The following is a 22,798-nucleotide window of genomic DNA, read 5'->3' on the forward strand; positions in this document are numbered from 1 at the left end:
CCTTAACTTAGACAGCATTAAGGAGATTGGACAACCTCATGGGAGGTGAGAGCTCTAGCAATGGCTGTTAGCAATGATAACTAGATGGAGCCTCTAGCATCAGAGGCAGTAGACCACCAAGCAGAAGGTGCTGGGGACTTGCAGAAGGAGCAGGTTGCTGCCTTGACCTCCTCCTCGTGAGCTCCCCCCTTTGGGGCATCTGCATGCCTAATGCAGGAAGCCATTGCTCAGCTGAAAGGACCCTTTGTGGCCAATTCAGCAGCTCTCCCAAACATCCCAGCTGCTGAAGCAAAACTCCTGCTGTACACCCACACGGCAGTATGTAGTACCAAGCAGCTCAACCCTGACTCGGACGGAAAACCAAATCAACCTGCAGCAACAGGGCTGATGTAGTAAATGCAGAGGACAGAAAGAGGCACAGCTCGTGTTAGCCCCAAACCGCCAGTGGCTTTGAACTATTTATTCTTATTTATTGCAGCTGCATGTCCAAAGGGGAATACACCAGTTTTCTAAAAGATCATCTGTTTAAAGTATCAATAAATGTGCTTTATTTACTGGGCATGTCTGGGTGGTGATGAGCACCAACACGTTGCATCTCACAATCCCTTGTTGTCCTTGCTGGGCTCATAGGCCAGGCTGCGAAGCCAGTACCTGCTTGGACTGGCAGCAGCTTACAGGGGCGGGAGGGGCCACACTACTACTACCCTACTGCCCGAGACCCTTGAGTTGAAGGTGTGGGGGACTGAACCAGGACTGGAGCATATGGCAACATGGCCAGGACAAGAGAGTCAAAGGCAACTGATGGTATCTTTCTATCTAACTCCCCCCCCCCTTATTCCATACCATTCTCCAGCCTTTCCAGGGTGATCCAAGCAGGTCTCAAAGTCTTGCTCTTGCCAGAAGCAGCATCCCCCCCCCCCTCCAACCGTCTCCAGTGGAGGACAGGTCTGCATCCTTTTGAGCAAGGAGGGCTTCACAGCTCTGCTCTTTGGTTTCTGTTTCCTGGGGCTGCGGTTTTGGCATGGCTGGCAGCACAACGGAAGCTCAGGTTGTCTGAAGCAGAGTCTGGTGTGTTCCCCATCCTAAGGAGCAAAAGGAGTTCGTGAAGCCAACCTGGGTCTGCAGCATTGAGCTGATCAGGCTAACAGGTTAATCAAAAACCTGTTGCTAGATTAAGAAGATGCCCCTACAGAAGTGGGGAACAGATTTCTTTCAACACTGAAGGTTTTTTGTTTTCAATACAAGCACACCGTACTTAAAATATATTTAAAGAACAAGTGGGACTTAGAGGCATTCCCTCCTATGCAAGAGAGAGAGAGAGAGAAGGGGGAATCTCTCTTCAGTGATGTGTGTTTTTCATTTTGTTTTTCAGTACTTGTATTAAAGATACTTCATTTTTGAAAACCGAGTACTTAAGATGTGAAGAGGCATTCCCTGTCTTTCCTCACACAGGTGGGAATAAAATCCTAAAATGTTGCCTACAGCAGCCCCTTGAGAGGCTGGCCTCTTGCAAGAACAGAGGGTGTTTTTTGGTTCAGATTTACTCTGTACTCATATGCATAGATCAGTTAAGACCCAAATAATCAATCGATTTTTCCATCAGCAACAATCTCTCCAAGGACCTGTTGGCACAAGCCTTTGTCTTAGGATGAGCTACCCACAAATGTGGCTCTCCTCTCACATCACCTCTATGCTCTCAAGCACATGTCGTATCCAGCAGAGCTAGAAACTTAGCTTAGAAAGGAAAATGGAGGTTTTTGGAAAACTGAAGGCTGCATCCACTCCCATGTGGACTTTTTTAAATTAGCCATTCACATTGCCCTGATCAAGAGGGTTCAAACACCATTTAGTTCTGAAACAGAAATATTATTCTTCCAGTTCAACATCTCCAGTTAATATATTGTTAGACTGAGGGAGGAGGGGCCCAAAATACAAAATGAAAAGTGCTGAGTTTGATCCATTTGAACACTTCTAAGTTCACAGAGAAGCCTCATTGATGGATTGATTGACTGAGAAGCTTCATTGATTCATTGGCAGTGCCTCTCAGCTGAACGCAGTGAGGGTTTGTAGTTTGTTAATAGGATACATTTTCGTTTCTGTGGCACAAGATGAGCCTGGCATGGGAAGGAAAGGGGCACATCCAGCAGTGCCAACCAAGTGCTGATCTACCTTGTTGTCACCCGAGCCCTGTGGTTGGCCGAGCCGTCCACTGTGTCGATCCAGGATGCTCCTCTCAGGGCGCGCATTTCCTGAGCAGGCTGGCGAATCCCGGGGCCTGGAGTGCGATACTCTGAGGCCGTCCACTCCCAGGTGTTTCCTAGCAGGTCATACAACCCTGGCAGGCAGAGACAGCAGTCAAGTGGTGCGGCCTTTGTGCCTTCCTGAAGACACATCACTGGATATTCTCTCCCCCCCTCCCCCGTACCAACTGCAAAAAAAGGTCTGGCATGGCCAAGGAGGGAACAGGTGTCACATCAAGCCAGACCCCCCCAACCCATCCTTCCAGCTTGGCCCCGTCTACTTGAACTAGCAACAGCTCTCTGGGTCTTCATATGGGGTCTTTACCAGGCCCCTGGGAGGTGCTGTCAGGGACTGAGTCCTTCTGCATGTTCATCAGGTGCCCCACCACTGATCTACACCCCCTACCAGCCCCACACGATCCCACAGGGACATGCACGTGGGTGCTTGCCAGGGTCAAAGGAGCATTGCCATACCATAGTTATTCTGAGGGGGGAATGCCTTCACTGGGGAGACTCCGTGGTAGCCATCTTCAGCTGTGTCGGCACTGGGGAAGCTGCCCTGCGAGCAGAACAGAGTGTCCAGCAGCCTGACCTGCGAAGGCAATGACGGCCTCTCCCTCCACCTTGGCTCTTGGCCGTTTAACGCTGCCACAGCCCTGGCTGCACGCTGCCCCCCCCCCAACACCACCCTTGTGAAGACACTTAAGCCAGAGCCACATCTTGTGGCAGCCAGTTTCATCAGCACTAACACAGCACTTGTAGTTCGCTTCCCATGTATTATCTTGATATTGTCCCTCCTTATCTTGCAGTGCTGCTGTTAAGTATTGTCCCCATACTGCAGTTGGAGGACTCAGGCCAAGAGGAGTGACTCACTTAAGGTCATCTAGTTAGAATTCATGGCAGATGTGAACCAGGAACACCACACTTTGGTTTCACGAATAGGCACTATGATACATGACCCCCCCCCAAATCTTCAACTTCATCCTTATAATTCCAAACCCAGAATGTGTTTAGAAGACTTGGACTGAACAAGGAAAAACAGTTTCAGAGACATTGCTGGGGTACAGCAATGGTCCTGAACTGGGGTCAAATGCAGCAAGAACTAGGATGGGAAACACAGATCCATCAGGGCAGAACTTTGTGGGCCACAATACAGTCACCTGCACTGGGAGTTACCCAGTCTGCTTTTGTTTTCCTACCTGCCAGAGGTTTGTGCGGTTGGCCAGGAACTTGTTTCCCCATGGATACAGCCTGTCTATCAAGGGTGGGGGAAAGAGAGAAAGACCATTTCAGTTGGTCCTTCCTATGATTCTTTGTTCTGATTCACTTGCCATCACATCTCATCAAGTCAAACTAGCAGCTAGAAATGATTTTCCTCTAAACATCAACGTGCTTTCAATTATGCAGAAAATTGAATGGGCACCGTAGTTTGGCCAGGAAATCTCATTCAGCCAGTTCCCACCAGAACACAGAAGTTAAATATTTTGAAATGTCAGAGCCCACCTTGATCTGAACCTAAAAGGGCACTTGGAAGCCATTTTGATGCCCTTGAAGAAACTGTAATGAGGTAGATGCCTATGTGGGGTTGTGCCAGAATAAAGTATACTTAGGCATGAATCTGGTTATCAAAAATAGCTGAATTCTTCTGAACCCAAATGCCCCAAACATCACCAAAATGCTATATCAACACCAGAGCTGACAGGAATTTTAACTCCACAGGAAACCGGGGAAGAGAAAACACCTGAAAACCTCAACTCTTCCCCCCACCTACTTTCCTACAGAGGAGTACAGGATAAGGACTACACTTGGCTGCCAATCACTGCACATTGACCTCAGTACTACAGCCCTTGCCATGGAGACCAGAACTCAGAGGACAGGGTGCATGGCAAGGTGTTAGACCCCTCTGGCCTCACTCTGCATACACTCAGAGCACCTGTGCACAGGACCTGTGGGGATGGGAACTCTGGAGAAAGGGCAATTTGCAGAAATATGGGGGGCAAACATGGATACTTGTTCACACCTGTCTTGTTGCAGGGACTCTGCTCCAGGATGACCCCACAGACAGATACCCAAGTAGGACCCCCATTCCAGCACTCCAACAGTAGGAGCAAGGACATTGTGCCCCACACAGGAACACATGGGGGGGGGGAATTCCATGCCTCAAAATTCCAATGGAGAGGGCCTGTTTAGACCTCTTGCTTACGTACTTTCCAGGCCTCCCCTGGCAGCAAACTCCCACTCCTCTTCCGTTGGAAGCCTCTTTCCTGCCCATGTGCAAAAGGCTTGGGCGTCATTCCAGCTCACATGCAATACTGGGTAGTCCAGCCTGTTCTTGATGCCAGATTCAGGACCTGAAGGCTGAAAGGGAGATTCCTCTGAGCTGACCTTGCACTGATATACAGTCAGAACAGCACGGAACGGTTGGGAGGCTGGGCATGTCCAGGACTTGAGCAAGGCAGTCGTTTCAGAACACAACTCTTTACAGCACAAATCTGCTCCACCAAAGGGGCAAACTCAGCTTGCAAGATCATCTCTCCCCTCGTCTCTTGTGCCATAAGCCAGTTTGGCAGAGGAGTCAGGGAGCCAGATAAGTTTCCAAATGGGACTCTTGCACCCGCACTGTCCTCGTACAAGAACAGCACTGGCTTGCCCAGGCCATAACACTTGGGTGTCCAGAACAAAACAACCAAGTGACCCCCCCCCCCCAATTAACAAAGGACACACTTCAACAGGAAGATCTACTGGAGAACAGTAATTGGTGGAGGAAGTCCAAAACTGCAGCTTTCCAGAAGTGGAAGGCCACAGGCAGTCCCAGGCAGGAGTGGGACCTTGACTACCCCTGGGGACAACTCTGCTCAGATCTCAGCCTTCTCCAGGCACGTGGTTCTCCATCAAAGGCCTGCGATGCAAATCAAACATTTCACAATACACAGGAGGCCTCAGCTTTTGGGAAAGACTCACCTGCCTCCAAAAGGCTTTCTCGACTGGAAGCCACCATGGAGCAGACTGAAGGAGGAAAAACAGGCAAGTTCAAAACAAGCTTACTCCATCAGGGGTTAATGCACCCCTCCCCCAACAAAAATGGTTGAGGCGTTTGGTCCCTATTTCAAACACAGGAACCAGAAGAAGCAAGATGGGGCAGGAGAACACTGGGTGCATCTATCATGGCTCTGTAAGAGCAGAAAGGCCACTGGCTCTGCTGCTTCTTGAAAATCACTGCTTTTGATTTAAAAAAGGAAACCAAGGTGCTAGTCCTTACTGTTGCAGAGACATGTTTGGAAGAGTGGGAGAAATACCTGGTGAGATCTGTGACTCAGCAACTCAGATAAATTGCTGGATTAAGATTTCCAAGAGTCAAAGGAGCTTGTAACCTCTCCCTGTGTTTATCAGAAGGAAATTAAATGATGCAAAATGCAAAACATCAAGCTAATTTTCATACTAATCATTCAGTTATTCTTAGAGCTGACTTGGGGATACTTCAGGGGCAGCATTTTTTTGTTTCTCGATGGGGGAAGGACTTTTAGTCAGAGCTGCTCCCTTCAACAGTTGTAGAATGCTGGTGAACATTCTGTGACATCACAGTAACTCTGCCAATGACTGGAGAACAATGCAGGTTGCAGACAGAAAACCTAAGGCTTCACCTGTTATGTACTGTACAGATGATGAAGTGGCATGGAAACTACAGCACATCAGGAGGGCTGGCTTGTTACCTCCAGCTTCTGTGTCACTTTCTTCTTGAGATCTTCTGGCACAAAATCCTCAAAGACGAAGCTCCACCCAAACACTTCCGCTTCTGTTTTGTATTTCTGGTCTCTCACAAACTCCCTGTTACAAATCATATTGCAGATCCTAAAGCCAGCCATTCCTACAAATTGCTGTGCTGATTTTCTTCTTGGTGCTCAGCAAAACTTCTTGGTGCTCAGACGGATTTATTTGTCTTTAAGGACCTACAAAACTCTGTTCACTTTTCCTTTTCAAAGCCACTACAGGGATGACACATCATGAAAGCTTCAAAGTGCTGCACAAACAGCACTGATGTGAGGGGGGACACGACTGAGACATACACAACTACAAAGGGGGTGGATAAAGTAGATAGGGGGTTACTCTTTTCCCAGAACCAGGCACTAGGAGTGTTGGGAGAGCTAGGACAGGTGAAGAAAAAAATTTCTTTACCTAGCATGTAATTAGACTGTGGAACCCCTTGCCATAGGATGTGGTGTTGGCACTTGAAGGCCTGGATGCCTTTCCAAGGGAACTGGACATAAGTCCATCACAGGTCACAAGCCATGATAGGTATGTGCTGGTTTTAGGCTCCCTCCGAATACCAGCTGCAAGGGAATAGCAGCAGGATAAAGGTGTCTCATGTGCTCCCTGAAGCATCCCATGGGCTGCTGTGCAACACAGAAAGCTGGAGTAGGTGTACCCTGGGCCTGATCCAGCAGGGCTCTTCTTATGCTCTTATGACATCAACACTTGAACTCTCTGGGCTGCAAATTCTTCCCTATGGCACTAACTGTGCCAGCCACCCAGACCAGTGCCAGGCGCTCTGTCCTTGTGGGGGTGCTGGGTTCTTACCGAAATTGCTGGTTGGTGACCGGACACCTGTCCATCAGGAAGGGCTTGACCGTCACCATCTTGGGGGGCCCACCCTCGTTCTTCCCATCCAAGGAGCTGCTCCCCATCTGGAAGGTCCCCCCGGCCAGCGGCACCAGGTCCTCGCCCCTTCCGGCAGCTGGAAGGAGGAAAGTCAGCAGCAGGAATGGCAAGAGGCGGAAGGTGTTCTGGGTCCTTCCTGCACTGCAGCGCCAGAGGGGAACTTCGGTGCTTGGGCAGCAGAATTGGGTCAGGGGGTGTGGGCGTGCTGGGCCTGGGGCGCTCCTTCCACGCCCCCCCCCAGCACCATCCAAGGGGAACCCCAGCCGGGCAGCTGCTCTGCGCAGGAGGCCCAGGCCTGGCAGCAGCACCTCCAGTTGGGGCTCCGGAGCCGGGAAGGGGCGCGTCTACTCCGAAGCGAGTCCCACTGCAGGCAGCGGGGCTTGCTCCCCGGGACGGCAGCCTCGGCGCCCCCCTCCCGGCCAGGCAGCGCGCGCGCACTCACCGCAGGCGCCCAGCAGTAGCAGCAGGAGGCGCGGCGCGCGCCAGGCCGGCCGGGGGCGCATGAGTGCGGCCGGGGGCTCCTTCTTCCGCAGCGTCCGGCCAGGCGGCTGACGCGCGTGGGAAGGGGACGGGCTCTGCCAGCCGAGGGACTCCTGCCCCTCCAGGCGCTCCCTGGCCGGAAGGCGCTCACTTCTGGTTCTCCCTGGAGGAGGAGAATCCAGAAGTGACATCACTGTGTGACATCACAGCATGACGTCACCGCCCCGGTGCCAGGGCTTCTCCTGACACCTCTGCCTGCTGGGAGCCGCGCACGCGCAGGCAGGAGCCTGCCCCGGGGCCAGCGAGCGGGCCTCCCTTCCGCGCAGGCTCTGCTCAGGGCCGCTCTCCTTGCTGGCCACAGGCCTTCCCCCTACAGCCCCCCCCCCCGCTGCACACGTATTTTAAGCAGTCGGACTGTGTTGCACTCGGACTGCCCTGGGCCACGTTCAAGCCCAAGGAGTCAAGCCCCCCCCCCCCGCCTTGATACTAGCCCTGTTGCAATTGTGAGCTGGTGCTCCATTGCCCCAGTCTAGGGCTTAATGGACCAGGCCAAAAGGTGCAGGGCTTAATGGCCTAGGATCAGGCCAAAAGCACAAAGGGATCCTTGTGCCTTCAGTCTGTGTGGGCTCCCCTCTGCCTTAAATGCCACCACCCACAGGCTGGCAGCCTGCCATGGGCATGAGATGCATAACAGCACACTCCATTCCTTTGACTAGGGTGAGCAGTGGGGCCAGAAGAGTTTTCTGTCCACAATAGCAATTTCAAGACTGAAAGTGCCTAGTGGGATACAGCAGGTTTAAGGACACAAGAACCACCCTTGCTGGTCCAGGCCAAGGGCCCACCTAGTCCAGCTTCCTGCATCTCAGTGGCCCACCAGATGCCTGTTGCCACTCCCCTTGCCCCTGGCATTCTCATGACTTGTACCCTGTGATGCACTTTCCTCCAAAAATCTATCCAATTTCCTTTTAAAGGCATCTAGGCCAGCTGCCATCACCACATCCTGTGGCAAGTTCCCCAGTGCTCACTGGTTGATGGACTTTGGGTTAGCCCCCCTTATTTGCTTAACGTACTTTGCCACTGTTGGAGGAAGTGGGGATAAAGAGGGCATCTAGCCCTCAATCTTCAACATGCCTCATCTAATGCTAACACCCACCCTTCCTCACCTCCTGTAATCTAAGTGGACCCCAACATTAAAGAGCCCACCATGTTTCCAGCAATACTTAAGGTACAGGTAATTAGCAACTACATGGGAGGGAACTGCACCCAGGGCTAAAATGACCACTTCTTGGCTCTTTTTCTTGCAGCCTCGCAGCTCTTCTCCCATCAAAGCCGCAGAGAGGACACTACTACCCAAAACAAAACTGCAAGGAGATGGATGCAATTTAATTGACGGTACCACAGATTAAGCAGAGAGCAGAATCATTTGTTTATTGAGTAGAAAGACAGTAACTTCAGATGTACTAATTCAGTGCATGTAAAAAATAAATAACTGATGTCACAGAAGCTAAAGACTCCATCTGTGAGTGGTCATGGTCCAGGAATCCAATGGGATGCTGGAAAAAGAACTCCTTGACACGCTTCACAAACACTTGGTTGAGGCACTCCCCCATCTGCAGGCCTTGCCCGCTAGCCTTTGAGGGATGACATTCCAGCACGCATAATTTCATCCACCAAGAGAATGTTGCTGGCAATTACAGTGCTAGAAGGAAAGAGGGAAAAATGGTTGAATAGCTGAAGTGCAGACCCTTCCCTGTTTGCTACTACAGGTTTTAACGCAATGTCAGTTTAGGGTGCATGCCTGAGACACTTTCTCGCACTTTACATTATGCAGGAAAAAAATCTACATCTAAAACTCCAAGCGTAGAGAGTACTCAAATCTTTTTAAAAAAGGGCCTTTAAAAAGCTCTTAAAAAGTACTGCCACAAGCTTTAAAGAAAAAGATTAAGGCTGCAGTTTTCTGCCCATTTATTTGGAAGTAAGCCTTGCTGAACAAATGAGGACTTACTGCCAAGAAAACATGCATAGGATTAGGCTGCAAGTCAGTTAAAAGTTACATTTCCATTTGACGTCTACTCAATTTCTTTTAGATGGAAAAAGGGTTACCATGAATGAAGCAGCTGCTTCTTGACACTGTAGTTATCCCAAACTCCAGCTCCTGCTGCCACCATTGGCTCACCTGGAAATGCAAAACAGACAGACCCTTAAACGCAACAGCAAGGGCACATTTGGTTTGAAGTCTTCAAACAGTAGAAGATCACCAAATTTGTTCACATAAGTGTGCATGCATATAAAGTGTGCAAAATGGAGTGTTCCATACAGAAGAACCACTAACTGAAACACTAAGAGGGCCAGACTTCCCACCCAATTCCATAAGGGCTTTGGAGTGGGAGGTGATGGACAAAGGCGAGTAACTGAACCTGAAGCTGGAAACAAAATGGTGCTTCCTTGGGGCCCCTCCACACTCGGGAGACCCCCCTCTCAAAGATGTTCTTTACCTTGTTGCCCAGGAAGACCATCACCTCTGCCCCACTCCAGGTGGCCACTCTCAACTAAGAGAATCATAGCCCCATAAAGACCAGCACTAGCTTGAGAGAGTTGCATTACTGTGTATTGTACTTTTTAAGGTGTTGCAAGCAACGTACAAGTGTTGTGGGCCTCTCCAGAGACAGGAAGGCAGAATAGAAATGGCTGGATAAATAAAATGATGAACCTGCAACCTGCATAATGTAAAATGATGTGTGATTGTCCACACGTGCCTGTAAGACTGTATATCCAGCATTCCATGGCCTGCGTGCCACCATCGTTTCTGCAACAGCTACATCCTCTTAAGGTCACAGGCCAATGTTTTCAGCCCAGGACACCTACGGTGGCTGACCTCACCTCTGTGCCAATAGTTCTCCAGAAGAACTATGCCACTGAGCTGTTCTGAAGCTGGGCAGCTTTCAACAGTCATCTCCTAGTTTGAAGGGTTAGGGAGGAGGTGGGGCACTGTATTAGTTTGTGTACGTTTAATTGAACTACTGCTCCAATTGCTCATCCATAACATTAAGAATATGTAAATAATGTAATTTAACCTGGGATCAAAATGTGTCATCTTATACAGTTCCAGCCCAACCCCCATCTCTGTTTTCCCCAAGTATGACGAACCTTCTGCAGCAGGAGGTCTTAGATTTCCACAACCAAACCCACTCCACCTTATGCTGCTGACCTACCAGAGTTTAGATCGACGCCAACAAGCTGTCCCGACTCCGCATATTCAGCTTGAACTTTCACTAGTGTTTCTTGAGAATCATAACCAGAGTTCTGTGCAAGTACCTGAGAATCACACAGGGGGAAAAAGCCCTTACATTTCTTCTCAACATGTCCAACACTCAACAGATTGAGTACTTTGCCCCTGGCAGAAAGAGACTTTGCCCCATGTTTAAAGCCTAGTTGTTAAGTATTACACCTTCCTATCTTGTTTGTCCTTCCAACCCCTTGCATCTGTCATATACTATATTAACATATTTCAGAATGAGCTACAAGGTGCTACCTGCTCCAAGACCACAGATAACACAAAAAAAAATGTGTCAGTTCTTGTCAAAAACCCATACCTTAGGAATGATGAGAAGAGCATCAGCAAAAGCCTGAACTCCAAGCTGGGCCCTTCCTTTGATGCTGGGCTTATGCTTCATAAGCGCATCGGCTATGGCTACCTCTACAGCTCCAGCGCCAGGAACTACACACCCTGCAAAAAGGGACATCATACACTATTAAAAGCCAAACAGGTTACCAGGTCAACAGATGCCATATATGGAAACTCTCCTACACCCAAGACTATCTGGACAGGCAGCAACGGGGAAAAAGGATGTAAAGCAAAAAACAGACCCATACCAATTCCTCTAAGGAGAAGAAACAAGCATACACCACACCTGTGCCCGGAGTAGTCCCTTAATCAAAGCTCTGGCCCACAGACCACTTTGGAAGCTAACCTGGTACCACATTAGACCCATAGCCAGAGATTCTAAATTTTAGAAGCTGCCAGATGCAGAAAAAGCCACAGAAAAGCCAAATGAGCACCTCCAGAGGCATTTCTAAACCCAACTCACCATCCTCGATGGCATTTTTGACAGCTCGCAACCCATCCCTGATAGCATCCTTGATTTGAGTCAGAGTGTGCTTGTTCGGCCCCCGGATCAACAGAGTCACAGAACGGGGGTTGTCACACTTTTCGATGAAGGTGAATTTCTCTTCGCCCTAAACAGAGAGGAAGAGCAAAGAGTAACCTGTACACCAGATATACCAAATGCAAAGGCAGCCCCACTGATGGCCTTTCTGTCAAGGATAGCATGCCTTTTTCAAGAGGATGGACTGTGGTACTACTGCTCTGCCACCAAGGGCTATTTTAAGGTTATCTTCTTGCACTGTTTGAAACATGTCAGTGGATGTCAGGTTTTCACTGACCCAAACTGCATTGGGCAGGGACACTTCACCACTTTGGAATTTGCCACGCAGCAAAGCCAACTCCAAAGCACTTTCAACAGAAACACATCTACAGGAAGAACAGAGGGTTGGAAGTTTACACCCACCAGTGTGTATTCGTAGATGAGGCCTGCGTGTCCCAGGCAGTCCGCAGAGAGGTCATCCACAGCATTCATAGCAATGCCACCACAAGCAAGGGTCAGCCTGGAGGAGACGAGGAAAAAACCACAAGCCCCCACAGGTTAGACAGACTATGAAGTAGGTGTGTTCTCATAATACAAAATGGCTCAACTGGAGACCAAGCACTACATAGCAATTGGAAGTGTGTTTCATTGCAGCCAGTGGATTGCGACTCTGACAGTTTCCTTAGGAAGAGTTGTTAATCTAGTGTAGCATTTTCCAAAGTTGACAGGTGACATCACCACCATTTACTTCTGGTTGCAAGGCCTAACATGAGCCTCTAAACAGCAGTAAGAGGGTCAGGGGGTGGCCTTTTCACAGTACTTGGTTTTCGCACACTGCAGTTCTGCCTGCCATGCTGAGCCTCCTGCCACTGTCCGAAGGCTCACGCCGCAGTCTTGAAGCTGGTGCCCCACACTGCCCCAGCAAAAGCCTCAATACCCCATGGCGTTGGAATGCAGAGACTAGGAACGGAAGCTTCTACAAGACAGAACAGTACTGAGCTCTGCAAATAACTTGCGTGCCCTTCCAGCAACTGACCTCTCCATATTCCTCCGTTTTGCCCTGCGCAAGGCAACGATCCCTTCTTTTGCAAGCGCATCCAAGGAGAATGGGTCGATTCCCTGACAAAGCAAATTCAAACACTTATCAGATCCCCTCCAACTAATACACTGCAATCTGAATGACCAACATATGTCAAGGCTGTGATTCCTTGACCCAAGCAGAGGCCCCTTTCTTAGGCAATTGTTCCCTCCAACCCCAACACCTCACCTTTTGATTGATCACGATGAAGCCTTTATTTGTATCGCCAACTACTTTTTTCTTCAATTCTATGATTTTGTTCACTCTTTCTTCAATGAACTTCCTTTCAGCTTTTACCAGTTTCTCCCTTTCTTCTGCACTCTTATAGAAGAATCCAGAATTTACTTCTCTAGAAACAGAACGTTGAGTCTGTTGAGGCCACAAAGCCAGCACACAATGGCGCTTCTGTAGCAACAACTCACAAGCTCATTGAATACATACGTTTTTTCATACTCCAGGGACACATTGCAAGTCAGGACGTATGCATCTTCGAGCCTCTTCTTCATGTCAGGATGACGGGCACCATGGTCCAAGACCAATCCCCTGATGAGCCTGTTCAAGAAGCAAAGTTAGGAAACTCCACGTCCCCCTCCAGTTTCTAGGCAGCCCCACACACGTCTCCCAATTCAGGGCACGCAATTTGCCTATGTATCTGTCTCTGACATGGCACACTGTTTTAAACATAGTGTGCTATTATGAATGCCGAAGACAGCTTTACTCTTGCATGGTGTCTGACTCCATTAGCCACTGTCAAAGCCAACGCAGAATTCAGCCATGCCCCAAAACACCACATATCCGTAGCTCACCCAAGCTTGAACTTCACCCCTAGTTTACTTCACAAGTAATCTAGAAGAACTTGGCCAGAAGTACACCGTAAAGGGTGCTGCTGGCCATCCACCACGGCCTCCTCCAATCTCTTTGCCAAGCAGAAAGAGGAGAGCCCATGTATGCCACGCCATCCCAACCACTCAGAAGGAAGCGTGATGTGGCTGCCTGAGCAAGAGAGGCAGCAGCACAAGAGGCAATAGGGATTTAACACACATTGACCTGGTGTTGCACTTACGTTGTGTCAGTTTCTGATTTGTGCTTCATCTCCATAATTTCAACCATGTAAAGATCTATTGGCTCATTGGGCTTTCTGACTGCCAGAACAGAGTCAACTACAGCCTAGCACAAAAAGAGAAAGATACCATGAAATACCTCCACCTTCCAGGCCCAGCAAATCTTTATCCATGTGTCCTCCATAAGCTGCACCTTCCCCATTTAATCACAAAAGTTACACAAAACTACTTATAACAAAGTCAAGAAAAAGATGCCATAGTTAACACTGACCTCTGTTAAGATATCCGCAAGTTCAGCATGAACCTTTGTGCGGAGGGAGGTTCGAGCAACATCCAGAAGTGTCTCTCTGTCCATTTCTTTTGTTATCTTGACTTGTTCTAGGACCTGAAGGGCTTTCTCCTTCGCAGCTTCAAACCCTTCGGTAACTATTCGTGGGTGTAAGCCCTAAAGCGAAGAAAAGCAGAACGCACGAATACAGACAAACCACTGCAGATTCTCCTTGTCTTCATGGCATTCTTTCAGCAAAGAGGAAAAAGCAGCCTCTAAAAACTTTGACCCTCTAGACCAGGGGCCTTAAACTACAGTCTGCGGGACAGATCCAAAATTCCACGAAAATTTGCTTGGGCACAGCAAGTCTTACTGTTCCATCCTGCTGTCTCCTGCCTTTGCAGAAACTACACCAGGCAGCCACTTCCCCCAGGAAATTGCGGTGCAAAGCCTTCTGGGATAATTGGCAGAAATGGCTGCCCAGCACAAGTTTCTACAAAGACTGGGCACGAAGATGGGAGGCAGTGAGGTAGAATGGTAAGGTTTCACCACCACTGCACCCGATAGGATTTTCACAGTGCACCACAGGCCGTACTCTGGGGGCCCCTGCTCTAGCCCCAGCCACTCTGTTAGTTTTACTCTGCTAGTTTTATCCAGAGGGCAGATAGATACCGTGGAGGAATTGTACTGTTCTTTTGAATACGTATGGAAGGAAAGATACTCCTTCCCACGTAGAGGGTAAAGTACAGATTACTGTAGCACAGAATTATGCCAAGAGAACTATAACAGCTCACTTGGGTGTTCACTGTGCAGAACAATTTCTTAAGGCTTAACAACATTTTCATGTAGCCATGGTCAATCACAACAGGTGAAGTCAAGTCAGTTACACCACAGCGAAGCTTCAACAGTCAGAGCAAACAAAAAGACACCAAAGAAAAATGTGCATTCTTAGTATTTCTCCAATTTCAAAATCCAAAATGCATCTTGAACTGAAGGTATTCAACTCCAGCAGGTTTGCTGCAGTTAAAAGGGCTGGTTTTGAGTGGAAGTGACTAGAACCTCACAAGGTGCTTACAAAGGCAATAGCCAAGCAAAGGGTAGCTGAGCTCATTGAGAACAATGCTCCCTCTTTACCCCAGAAGTACAGAAGACATTGCCACACACCTCTGAAATGTAGAGATCCGCTTGCTTGAGCAGCTCCCCAATGATGAGAACATTAGAGGTGGTACCATCACCAGTGATGTCGTCTTGTGCCGTGGCTACTTTGGCTATCAAGGAAGCTGTTGGGTGCTGGATTTGCTGATTAACAAAAGAAAAAAAAATTGCCTAGAAATTATTTCTCATCAATACAGTGCCTTACCACTGACCATCTGATAACAAATGGGCTCTACTGAACCATGCCTGCCCCCAAAACATCAGTTGTGCTTTGATTCATACGAACAATCAATACGATACTGCGTGCATACTTCAAGATTGCGTGCTCTGTCCCCTCTTCCCATCTGCCTACATTTTGAGGGAAAATACATACAACGTACATTTCATCTCAAAGAAATTCTTCCAAATCCCAACTTTTCCATGAAGTCTTTTGGCATTATCACCTAAAATCTGGAACTACTGTAGTCAACCCTGTACGTATGGGCATGAAACCATTGTATATTCCTCCCTTGGTTTACCCCTGCCTTCATTTCCCTCCCTTCTGTTGGCTTCTACATTGTACATCTCTCTGGGCAGAGACCTTTCCACTCATGCCTAGTGCTTTATAATGTCCATAAATGACATTAGATAAAAAATGTGTATAAAAGAGAAAAAGTGACCCTTTGCCATAGCCAGATTCCATCTCTTATAAGCCTTCCAGACTGCCCTGCTGACAGTGAATTTGCTAAAAGACACTACATTCATTACAGTGACCCATCAACTAAACATGCTGATGGTTTTAAGATCCTTACAAAACATCAAACCTTCACACCTCAGATGAGGAACACATCCAATTCACATTCCTCACTGTCACCATTAGCTGTGCAAACCGTCAGATTACACAACTAAGTTCTGATGGTTCCATAGGACTTACCATCTCATGAAGCAGGACATTGCCATCTTTGGTAAGCTTGATATCTCCAGCACCAGATACCAGCCTGCAGGGGAGAGCAAGCAGGGCAAAGAAACTTAAAATGGCCACTGTGCCAGAGCACTAGAGGAAAACCAACACCATAACAATTTTTTAAAAAGGATGTAAAGGGGATCCAGGAAACTACAGGCCCATCAGCTCAACATCTGTTCCAGTAAGATGGCGAACAGACTAATCAAGGCTAAGTTTCAGAAATATTTGTTTACCCACAATGCAATAAACCTGTGGAACACCTTGCCACAGGATGCGGTGATGGCACCTGATTGAGATGCCATTAACCCATTTTTTTCCGGCCCATTTGGCCCCTGTTGTATATACACAATGCTGGGCAGAAATGGCTTAAAAGGGGATTGAACAGATTTAAGAAGAAGTTCATAACGTGTTACAAGACTACATGCAACCTCTAGCTTTAGAGGTATCTCTGAATGGCACAAGCAAGCAAGTGGCAACAGGGGATGAAGATCTTGTGGTCCTGCCTGCTCCCTGAGGCATCTGGTGCGGCCCCTGTGAGATACATAAGAGTCTTGCTGGATCAGGCCAAAGACCCATCTTGCCCAGCTTCCTGCATGTCAGTGGCCCACTAGATGCCTCAGGGAGCACACAGGATCTGCATCCTGGTGCCACTCCTTGGCATCTGGCATTCTCAGCCAGCCCTCTTCCAGATGCAAGAAGCTGCACTTACCCAGCATGGCTTGTCACCTGTAATGGAATTTTCATCCATCAATCCATCCAGTCCCCTTTAAAGGCATCTCAGCCAGACACCATCACCAAATGCTGTGGCAAGCAGTTCCACAGACTAACCCAGTGGTGTAGCTGGAGGGGGGCAGAGCATCCAGATTGGCAGGGAGGCTCAGCGGGGCAGACAAGCAGCCCCTCCCTTCAGAGGGGTTTCTGGCGGGGGGGGAGCAAAACAGAGCCTTATGGCGCTCTGCCCCGCTCCAGCTATGCCACCACCTGGGAGGGAGAACACACAGCTCCCCCCACTGTGAAAGGCTCCAAAGGGAGAGGTCGCTCTGTCCCCCTCCAGCTACATCACTAACCACACGCTGGGTAACGCTGGGACTAACCACACGCTGGGTAAAGAGATATTTCCTTATGTCTGTCCTCACTCACTTTGAGTGGACGCCCCTGGATCTGGTGTTGTGTGGGAGGGGCAACAACACCCTTCTCTCATCCCCACCACCACATGCAGTGGCAGGGAGTTCCACAGACTAACCAGAGGCTGGCCAAATCTTCGTCCAACAGGCGGTTTCAGGGACTGCGTGGAGGGAGAGGAGCCCCCTGCCCCCACTGTCCATGAAGCTGGACTGGGAGGCCCCCCCGGCCTGCTCCAGCGGGGCTCTTCTGAGGTCCTGCCGCGCCACGTGCTCCAGGGAGCGCCACCTCCTCCCACCTCCTGGCCTTCTGCGCAGTCGCAGAAGCCCCCGGCCCAGCGCACGCGGACAGAGGCTACGTCCTCTCGCCCCCCGCCGCCTCCCCCCCCTTACATCTTCATGGTTCCCTTCGGGCCCAAGTTGGTCCTCAGCACGTCCTGCAGCCCCCGCGCCGCGCTGATGTTGACGGCCAGCGCCGCCTGGGCACGCGCCACCTCCGCCTTGGGGTTGAGCGCCTTCACCGCCATCTCTGAGGAAGCCCGACAGGGAGAGGAGGGGCGCAGCTGCGCGCGCACGCCCGCCCGCCGCCGCCAGGGCCACGCCCCTTCTAGAAGACTCCCCGCCGCGCCATTGGCTCGAAGGAAGGCCCGCCCCGCGCGTCCATTGGCTCCTCCGCTGCGTCCGTCATGGGCTGCCTCGGCCCCTCTTGGCCGTTGGAGACCGTTGCTCGGCAAGATGGCGGCCGGAAGTGCGTCATCGGCGATGCCAAGAACCAGCTTATAGTTCTAGGGCAGCTAAAATGGAGGCGTGTGGTTGGTTCCATGTTCTGCTGCTGCTCTAGTGGTGAGGACAACTGAGGTGTTACTAGAAGCCATAGTGCCTGGGGCAGTGACATCATGGGACAGTATGTGATGTCATGTGACATCATTGTGTGCCGTTCTGATGTGCCGTTCTGATGTCCTCCCCGAGGAGGAGGCGCGGGCAGCTTCGCGGTCCCCCCTTCCTTCTCCTGTGGAGGCTCGGGGAGGAAGGGGGAACCGCGAAGCCGCCCGCGCCTCTTCCTCGGGGAAGAACCCAGAAGTGACATCACAATGTCATGTGACATCACATCATGACATCACTGCTCCAGGCACCGGTTCTTCTAGTTATGCCTCTGTGTGTGAGGAGAGAGACGCCCAGAGCAAGACAGTGGCAAGGGTCCATGAGGTCATCTTGTCCACCCTGCTGCATCCCCACCCGCCCAGCCTGTGCTTGACACATGCCCTTCCAGAGCTGGGCAGCAACTGTGACTAGAAGGTGCCTCCCCATGACGAGCCTCACAGGCTGGCCCTGCCCAAGAGGGGCGCCAACACCAGGGCCACTCAGACATCCGTCCCTATCCCCCCCCACGCCAACACCACTCCCCCCAGTGGGGAGGCTGAAGCGGGGTGTGAGATGGGAGCAGGCGCAGGAGGCCTGCAGAAGACAAGGGGGTGGAGGAGTCATGTGCACCATCTCCTAGTCCCCCCCTCCAGACCATCAGTGGACCTGCCCCCAGACTCCGGACAAGCATTGCCCTCAGCATAGGGAGGAAAGCAGCCTGCAGGCTGTCTGCCTGCAGTGACCAGTAGGGGCTGCCAGGTGAGGCAGTAGTATAGCTAAAGGAGGTGCAAAGCACTAAGTTTTGCATGATGCCTCACCAACATGCCAACAGCCCCTCCCCTTTGGAGCCACGGTGGGGATCACTTGCAGTGACACAACAGCCCTGCTGGAAGGGGACAGGTGGCAACCCCATGTTTGTCCTTTTCAGACACCACCAATACAGTAGTCTGCATCTGTTCTTGGGGGCCTATGGATTTTCATGTGCACCTACATGTGTCTGAGAGAATTCACGCATGCATGTATATCGAGGAGTAACTTGCTGCTTGGAAGGAGGAAGCGTATAATGTTTCTGTAGTTCCATTTGTTATCAGTGCTTGTTTCTTATGGCTTTGTTGCCACCATTTCTGCTTGTTTGGGGAACCAGATAGTGTCCTTCGTTACCCTAATTTGTATCTGTGTTTTTTCCTTTTAAGAAAAAGTAAATGAGTACATGCAACCAGTGCTGTCACCCCAGGTTGCTGGCGAGGAAGCTGTGGTCTGGGTTCAAAATAGAATCTGCTCACTGTGGACTCACCTCCCTGCATTACAATCTCTGTGCATGAACTGGAGGTTGTCCATGACTTTGTGTACCTTGGCTCAACGATCTCTGACACTCTTTCTCTCGATACCAAGCTAAACAAACGCATCGGTAAAGCAACTACCACGTTTTCCAGACTCACAAAGAGAGTCTAGTCCAACAAGAAGCTGACAGAACATACCAAGATCCAGGTCTACAGAGCTTTCGTCCTGAGTACACTTCTGTACTGCAGCGAGTCATGGACTCTTCGCTCACAACAGGAGAGGAAACTGAATGCATTCCACATGCGCTGCCTCCGACGCATCCTCGGCATCACCTGGCAGGACAAAGTTCCAAACAGCACAGTCCTGGAACGTGCTGGAATCCCTAGCATGTATGCACTGCTGAAACAGAGACACCTGCGTTGGCTCGGTCATGTCGTGAGAATGGATGATGGCCGGATCCCAAAGGATCTCCTCTATGGAGAACTTGTGCAAGGAAAGCGCCCTACAGGTAGACCACAGCTGCGATACAAGGACATCTGCAAGAGGGATCTGAAGGCCTTAGGAATGGACCTCAACAGGTGGGAAACCCTGGCCTCTGAGCGGCCCGCTTGGAGGCAGGCTGTGCAGCATGGCCTTTCCCAGTTTGAAGAGACACTTGGCCAAGAGGCAAAGAAGGAAGGCCCACAGCCAGGGAGACAGACCAGGGACACACTACACTTGCTCCCAGTGTGGAAGGGATTGTCACTCCCTAATCGGCCTTTTCAGCCACACTAGACGCTGTGCCAGAACCACCATCTAGAGCGCGATACCAGAGTCTTCGGAGACTGAAGGTTGCCAACAGCATCCCTGATGACCCACTGGGTGCGCCTGCTGCCACAAGGGGTCAGCAGAGGCCTGCAGAGCACCCCACCTGGTTGACTCCTGAGGCTGTCCCTGCCTGCAACTGCAGCTGCCTGCAGGAGAGAGGGGCATGGTGGCATATCTCTGAAGCCCAAGTGCTGGGAAACAGCTGGAGGAAAGAATGGCTGCCTTTGTGCCCTGCTGGTGGGCTTCTCTGGCAGCATCCGGATGTTCATTGTTGGAAACAGGAAACTGGGCTGGATGGACCTTTAGATCTGATTCAGGTGAGCTCTTTTGTGTTGAACTTGCTTGGGAATGCCTAGTCATCCATAGTGTGTGTGTAACCCTGTGCGCTTCCACAAGTTCCAGAGCTTACAAAACAAAAGGGGCCATGAAAACATGACCACCTTCTGCCATGCAAGTCTCTGGATCTGCCTGCAAGAAGAGTCTTCTTGCAGTCTTCTTGCAGTACCTTATGTCTTTTGTGCCAATGCAGTTGGCATTATCACCCCCTTCTCCCTGTGTTTGCCAAGGAGCTGCACTGAGAATTGAATCTGGGGGGGGGGGGAGACTAAGGTATCAGATCACCCCCCTCTGAAAAAAGAGCAGCCACAAGCTTTGGCTCTTCTCCTCTAGCTGCTCTGCCTGGGGGGTGGGGTGGGGGCTTCTTAGCCTGGCCTTCCAGTCACCACAGCAGCAGGCAAAGCCTCCAGGCTTGCATAGGCAAACAGTCCCCAAACAGCCACCAGTGCTTCCAAAAGAGAGAAGGGCTGGGCCTGAACCCACTCCCCACCATCTCTGATCCATGGTTGCACTGATGGTGCTCTGCACGTGCACAGAAGTACTCTCTCTCTCTTTCTGGCAGTACACATCATGCAGAACTTAGCCTATGGAATTCCCAGCCACAAGATGCGAGTCTGGCCACTGGCTTGAAAAGAAGTGTTGACAAATCCTATGGAGAATGAATGAGAGGTCTGTTGCTGACAGAGAGTCATCATGGCTACTGTGTCTGGACCTCCTCATCTTTAATACAACATGCAGAGGCGTGACAGTAGGAGCAGAAGAGCTGGACTTCCTCCCACTGTGGGGGAGAAGCCAAGGGGGTGTCCAGTCTCATGCTGGCATGTGCTTGTCAGAATGTGACCATGGAGTGATCTTCTCACCCCCCTTTTCCTGCCACCTGTTCTATTCAGAGGGGCCATGAGACACTCAGCAATCTGTCCTGCCACATCTGCCTGCTTGGTTGATCCTTCCCTTCTGTTAATAATAATATTTATAATCATCCTAAAAAATTAAGGATGCAAAACAATTTTTAATCAAAATAAATCTTGCTCTAATAATGACAACTGGCTCTGGTTGTGCTGGTTTAGCACAATCCATTAGACAGCTTAGTCGGTAGGCTGATCCCTGGTGGATTGCAGGCCCTGCATCACTCAGATCAGGCTTGCCGATGGCGTCCTCTTTGGGGTTGTTGTAGTCTTGCTTCCAGTTCATCCAGTACTGAAATTATATTCACCATCACGCTCACCATCTTCTTCTGCACCTCTACCATGAGGGCTACCTCTTTGAGTTTGATGTGCTGGGAGGGCTTTGGAGGAAAAGAGAGGAGGGGGTGTGATGGGGGGGGGTGGATGTATCTCTTTATTTTAACACACTGTTTCTGTGGGGATGGGTAAAGGGATGCTGAAAAGTCAAAAGGATGCTTCTGATCTGTAATAACATGCTCTTGTCACTTCCTTGTAACATATTTTTGTAGCACCTTTGTGACTACAACACAAAGAGATGGGTGGTCTTTGAGATGGGTGAACTGACAGGAAGGCAATAAATGGTTAAACTTTGGAGTGAGTTGACACTTGGCAGGGAGGAACTGAGCTGCCAGAGAAGGTGAAGAGAAGTCCTTGGGAAAGTGGAGATGCTTAGAGTTTGCAGGTGCCATTAATTATGACATCATGCCAGATAGGCATCACGCCAGGTGAGCCCAGAAAGATGATTGGTCAGGATGACTCAGCATAATTTTGGGACAATTGGGATGGGTCATGTTTGGGACAACTGGGAGGGACAGAGAGGAAGGACTGCTGAAATCAGCTAGGCAGTCGGTTCTGCACGCTTTGGCTGTCTGCAATTGAAGACTGGCTGGAGCTCATCTCTGGGTCACTGAGGGGTAGAAATGCAGTCAGTCATCTGAGCTGGCTCTGTTGTTTCTTGTGGCTGCTTTTGGTGTTTGTCCTTGAATGGCTCTCCCTCCCCCTTCTGGGCCTGGGACAAGCAGCAAAACTCCTGATGTACTAACTCCGATTTAATTCCATGAAATAGCTTCTTTGGAGTTGCTGCTCACGGAGGGCCCAATCCTATCCAGTTTTCCTGTGCCAGTGCAGCAGTGCCAATGGGGCGTGCACTGCATCCTGTGGTGGAGAGGCAGTCATGGAGGCCTCCTCAAGGTAAGGGAACAAATGTTTCCTTACCTCAGGGCTGCATTGAGGCTGCATCAGCACTGGAAAGTTGGATAGGATTGGGCCCTAACTCAGGAGGGGCGACTGCTCCATGGAACCCCCCAAGGAGAGGACTTTATTTGGGACCTTTGAGGAAGTTTTCTCCCCCCACACCCGTCACTCCTTTCAGTTGGAAGTGAGCCTCAAAGGGTGGTAGCAGTGGGGAGGCTGAATTATAGG

At 50.2% G+C, this 22,798-nt stretch overlaps 2 protein-coding genes and 2 non-coding genes across 4 annotated transcripts; all 4 read right to left on the reverse strand.

The window, feature by feature from the left end:
- Nucleotides 1–709: 709 nt before the first annotated feature.
- SUMF2 (sulfatase modifying factor 2) lies at nt 710–7,683 on the reverse strand. The gene is made up of 9 exons (XM_066635115.1): nt 7,339–7,683; nt 6,816–6,972; nt 5,951–6,065; nt 5,202–5,246; nt 4,448–4,598; nt 3,440–3,495; nt 2,715–2,799; nt 2,170–2,335; nt 710–1,082 (listed from the first exon to the last, which is right to left on the reverse strand). The coding sequence occupies exons 1-9, from the start codon at nt 7,565–7,567 to the stop codon at nt 974–976; spliced, it is 1,113 nt and encodes a 370-aa protein (XP_066491212.1). The 5' UTR covers nt 7,568–7,683; the 3' UTR covers nt 710–973.
- Nucleotides 7,684–8,778: 1,095 nt separating this feature from the next.
- On the reverse strand, nt 8,779–17,710 carry CCT6A (chaperonin containing TCP1 subunit 6A). Its single transcript, XM_066636071.1, has 14 exons — nt 17,541–17,710; nt 15,997–16,060; nt 15,093–15,227; nt 13,932–14,105; nt 13,663–13,766; nt 13,041–13,151; nt 12,789–12,948; nt 12,558–12,640; nt 11,945–12,041; nt 11,465–11,612; nt 10,970–11,103; nt 10,589–10,691; nt 9,480–9,552; nt 8,779–9,075 (listed from the first exon to the last, which is right to left on the reverse strand). Exons 1-14 carry the CDS (start codon nt 17,672–17,674, stop codon nt 9,003–9,005), a joined length of 1,593 nt encoding a protein of 530 aa, XP_066492168.1. The 5' UTR covers nt 17,675–17,710; the 3' UTR covers nt 8,779–9,002.
- On the reverse strand, nt 13,246–13,377 carry LOC136659604 (small nucleolar RNA SNORA15). Its single transcript, XR_010794870.1, has one exon. It is a non-coding gene; the product is annotated as a small nucleolar RNA SNORA15 (small nucleolar RNA).
- Nucleotides 14,609–14,741, reverse strand: LOC136659605 (small nucleolar RNA SNORA22). The gene has a single exon (XR_010794871.1). It is a non-coding gene; the product is annotated as a small nucleolar RNA SNORA22 (small nucleolar RNA).
- Nucleotides 17,711–22,798: the final 5,088 nt, after the last annotated feature.

This window comes from Tiliqua scincoides, chromosome 8, assembly GCF_035046505.1.
Source record: "Tiliqua scincoides isolate rTilSci1 chromosome 8, rTilSci1.hap2, whole genome shotgun sequence".
NCBI classification, from domain to species: Eukaryota; Metazoa; Chordata; class Lepidosauria; order Squamata; family Scincidae; genus Tiliqua; species Tiliqua scincoides.

What these genes read in the sequence shown, in the direction of transcription:
- SUMF2 (XM_066635115.1), bottom strand. Translation starts at nt 7,567, where the DNA reads ATGTCACTTCTGGATTCTCCTCCTCCAGGGAGAACCAGAAGTGAGCGC. An exon ending in GCTACTGCTGGGCGCCTGCG is followed by an intron (nt 6,973 to 7,338) that starts GTGAGTGCGCGC and finishes TCCTCCTTCCAG; the next exon opens with CTGCCGGAAGGGGCGAGGAC. An exon ending in TGCCAGGGGAGGCCTGGAAA is followed by an intron (nt 3,496 to 4,447) that starts GTACGTAAGCAA and finishes CACCCTTGATAG; the next exon opens with ACAGGCTGTATCCATGGGGA.
- CCT6A (XM_066636071.1), bottom strand. Translation starts at nt 17,674, where the DNA reads ATGGCGGTGAAGGCGCTCAACCCCAAGGCGGAGGTGGCGCGTGCCCAG. An exon ending in TCCCTGGAGTATGAAAAAAC is followed by an intron (nt 12,949 to 13,040) that starts GTATGTATTCAA and finishes TTCTGTTTCTAG; the next exon opens with AGAAGTAAATTCTGGATTCT. An exon ending in AAGCAGCTGCTTCATTCATG is followed by an intron (nt 9,076 to 9,479) that starts GTAACCCTTTTT and finishes CTTTCCTTCTAG; the next exon opens with CACTGTAATTGCCAGCAACA.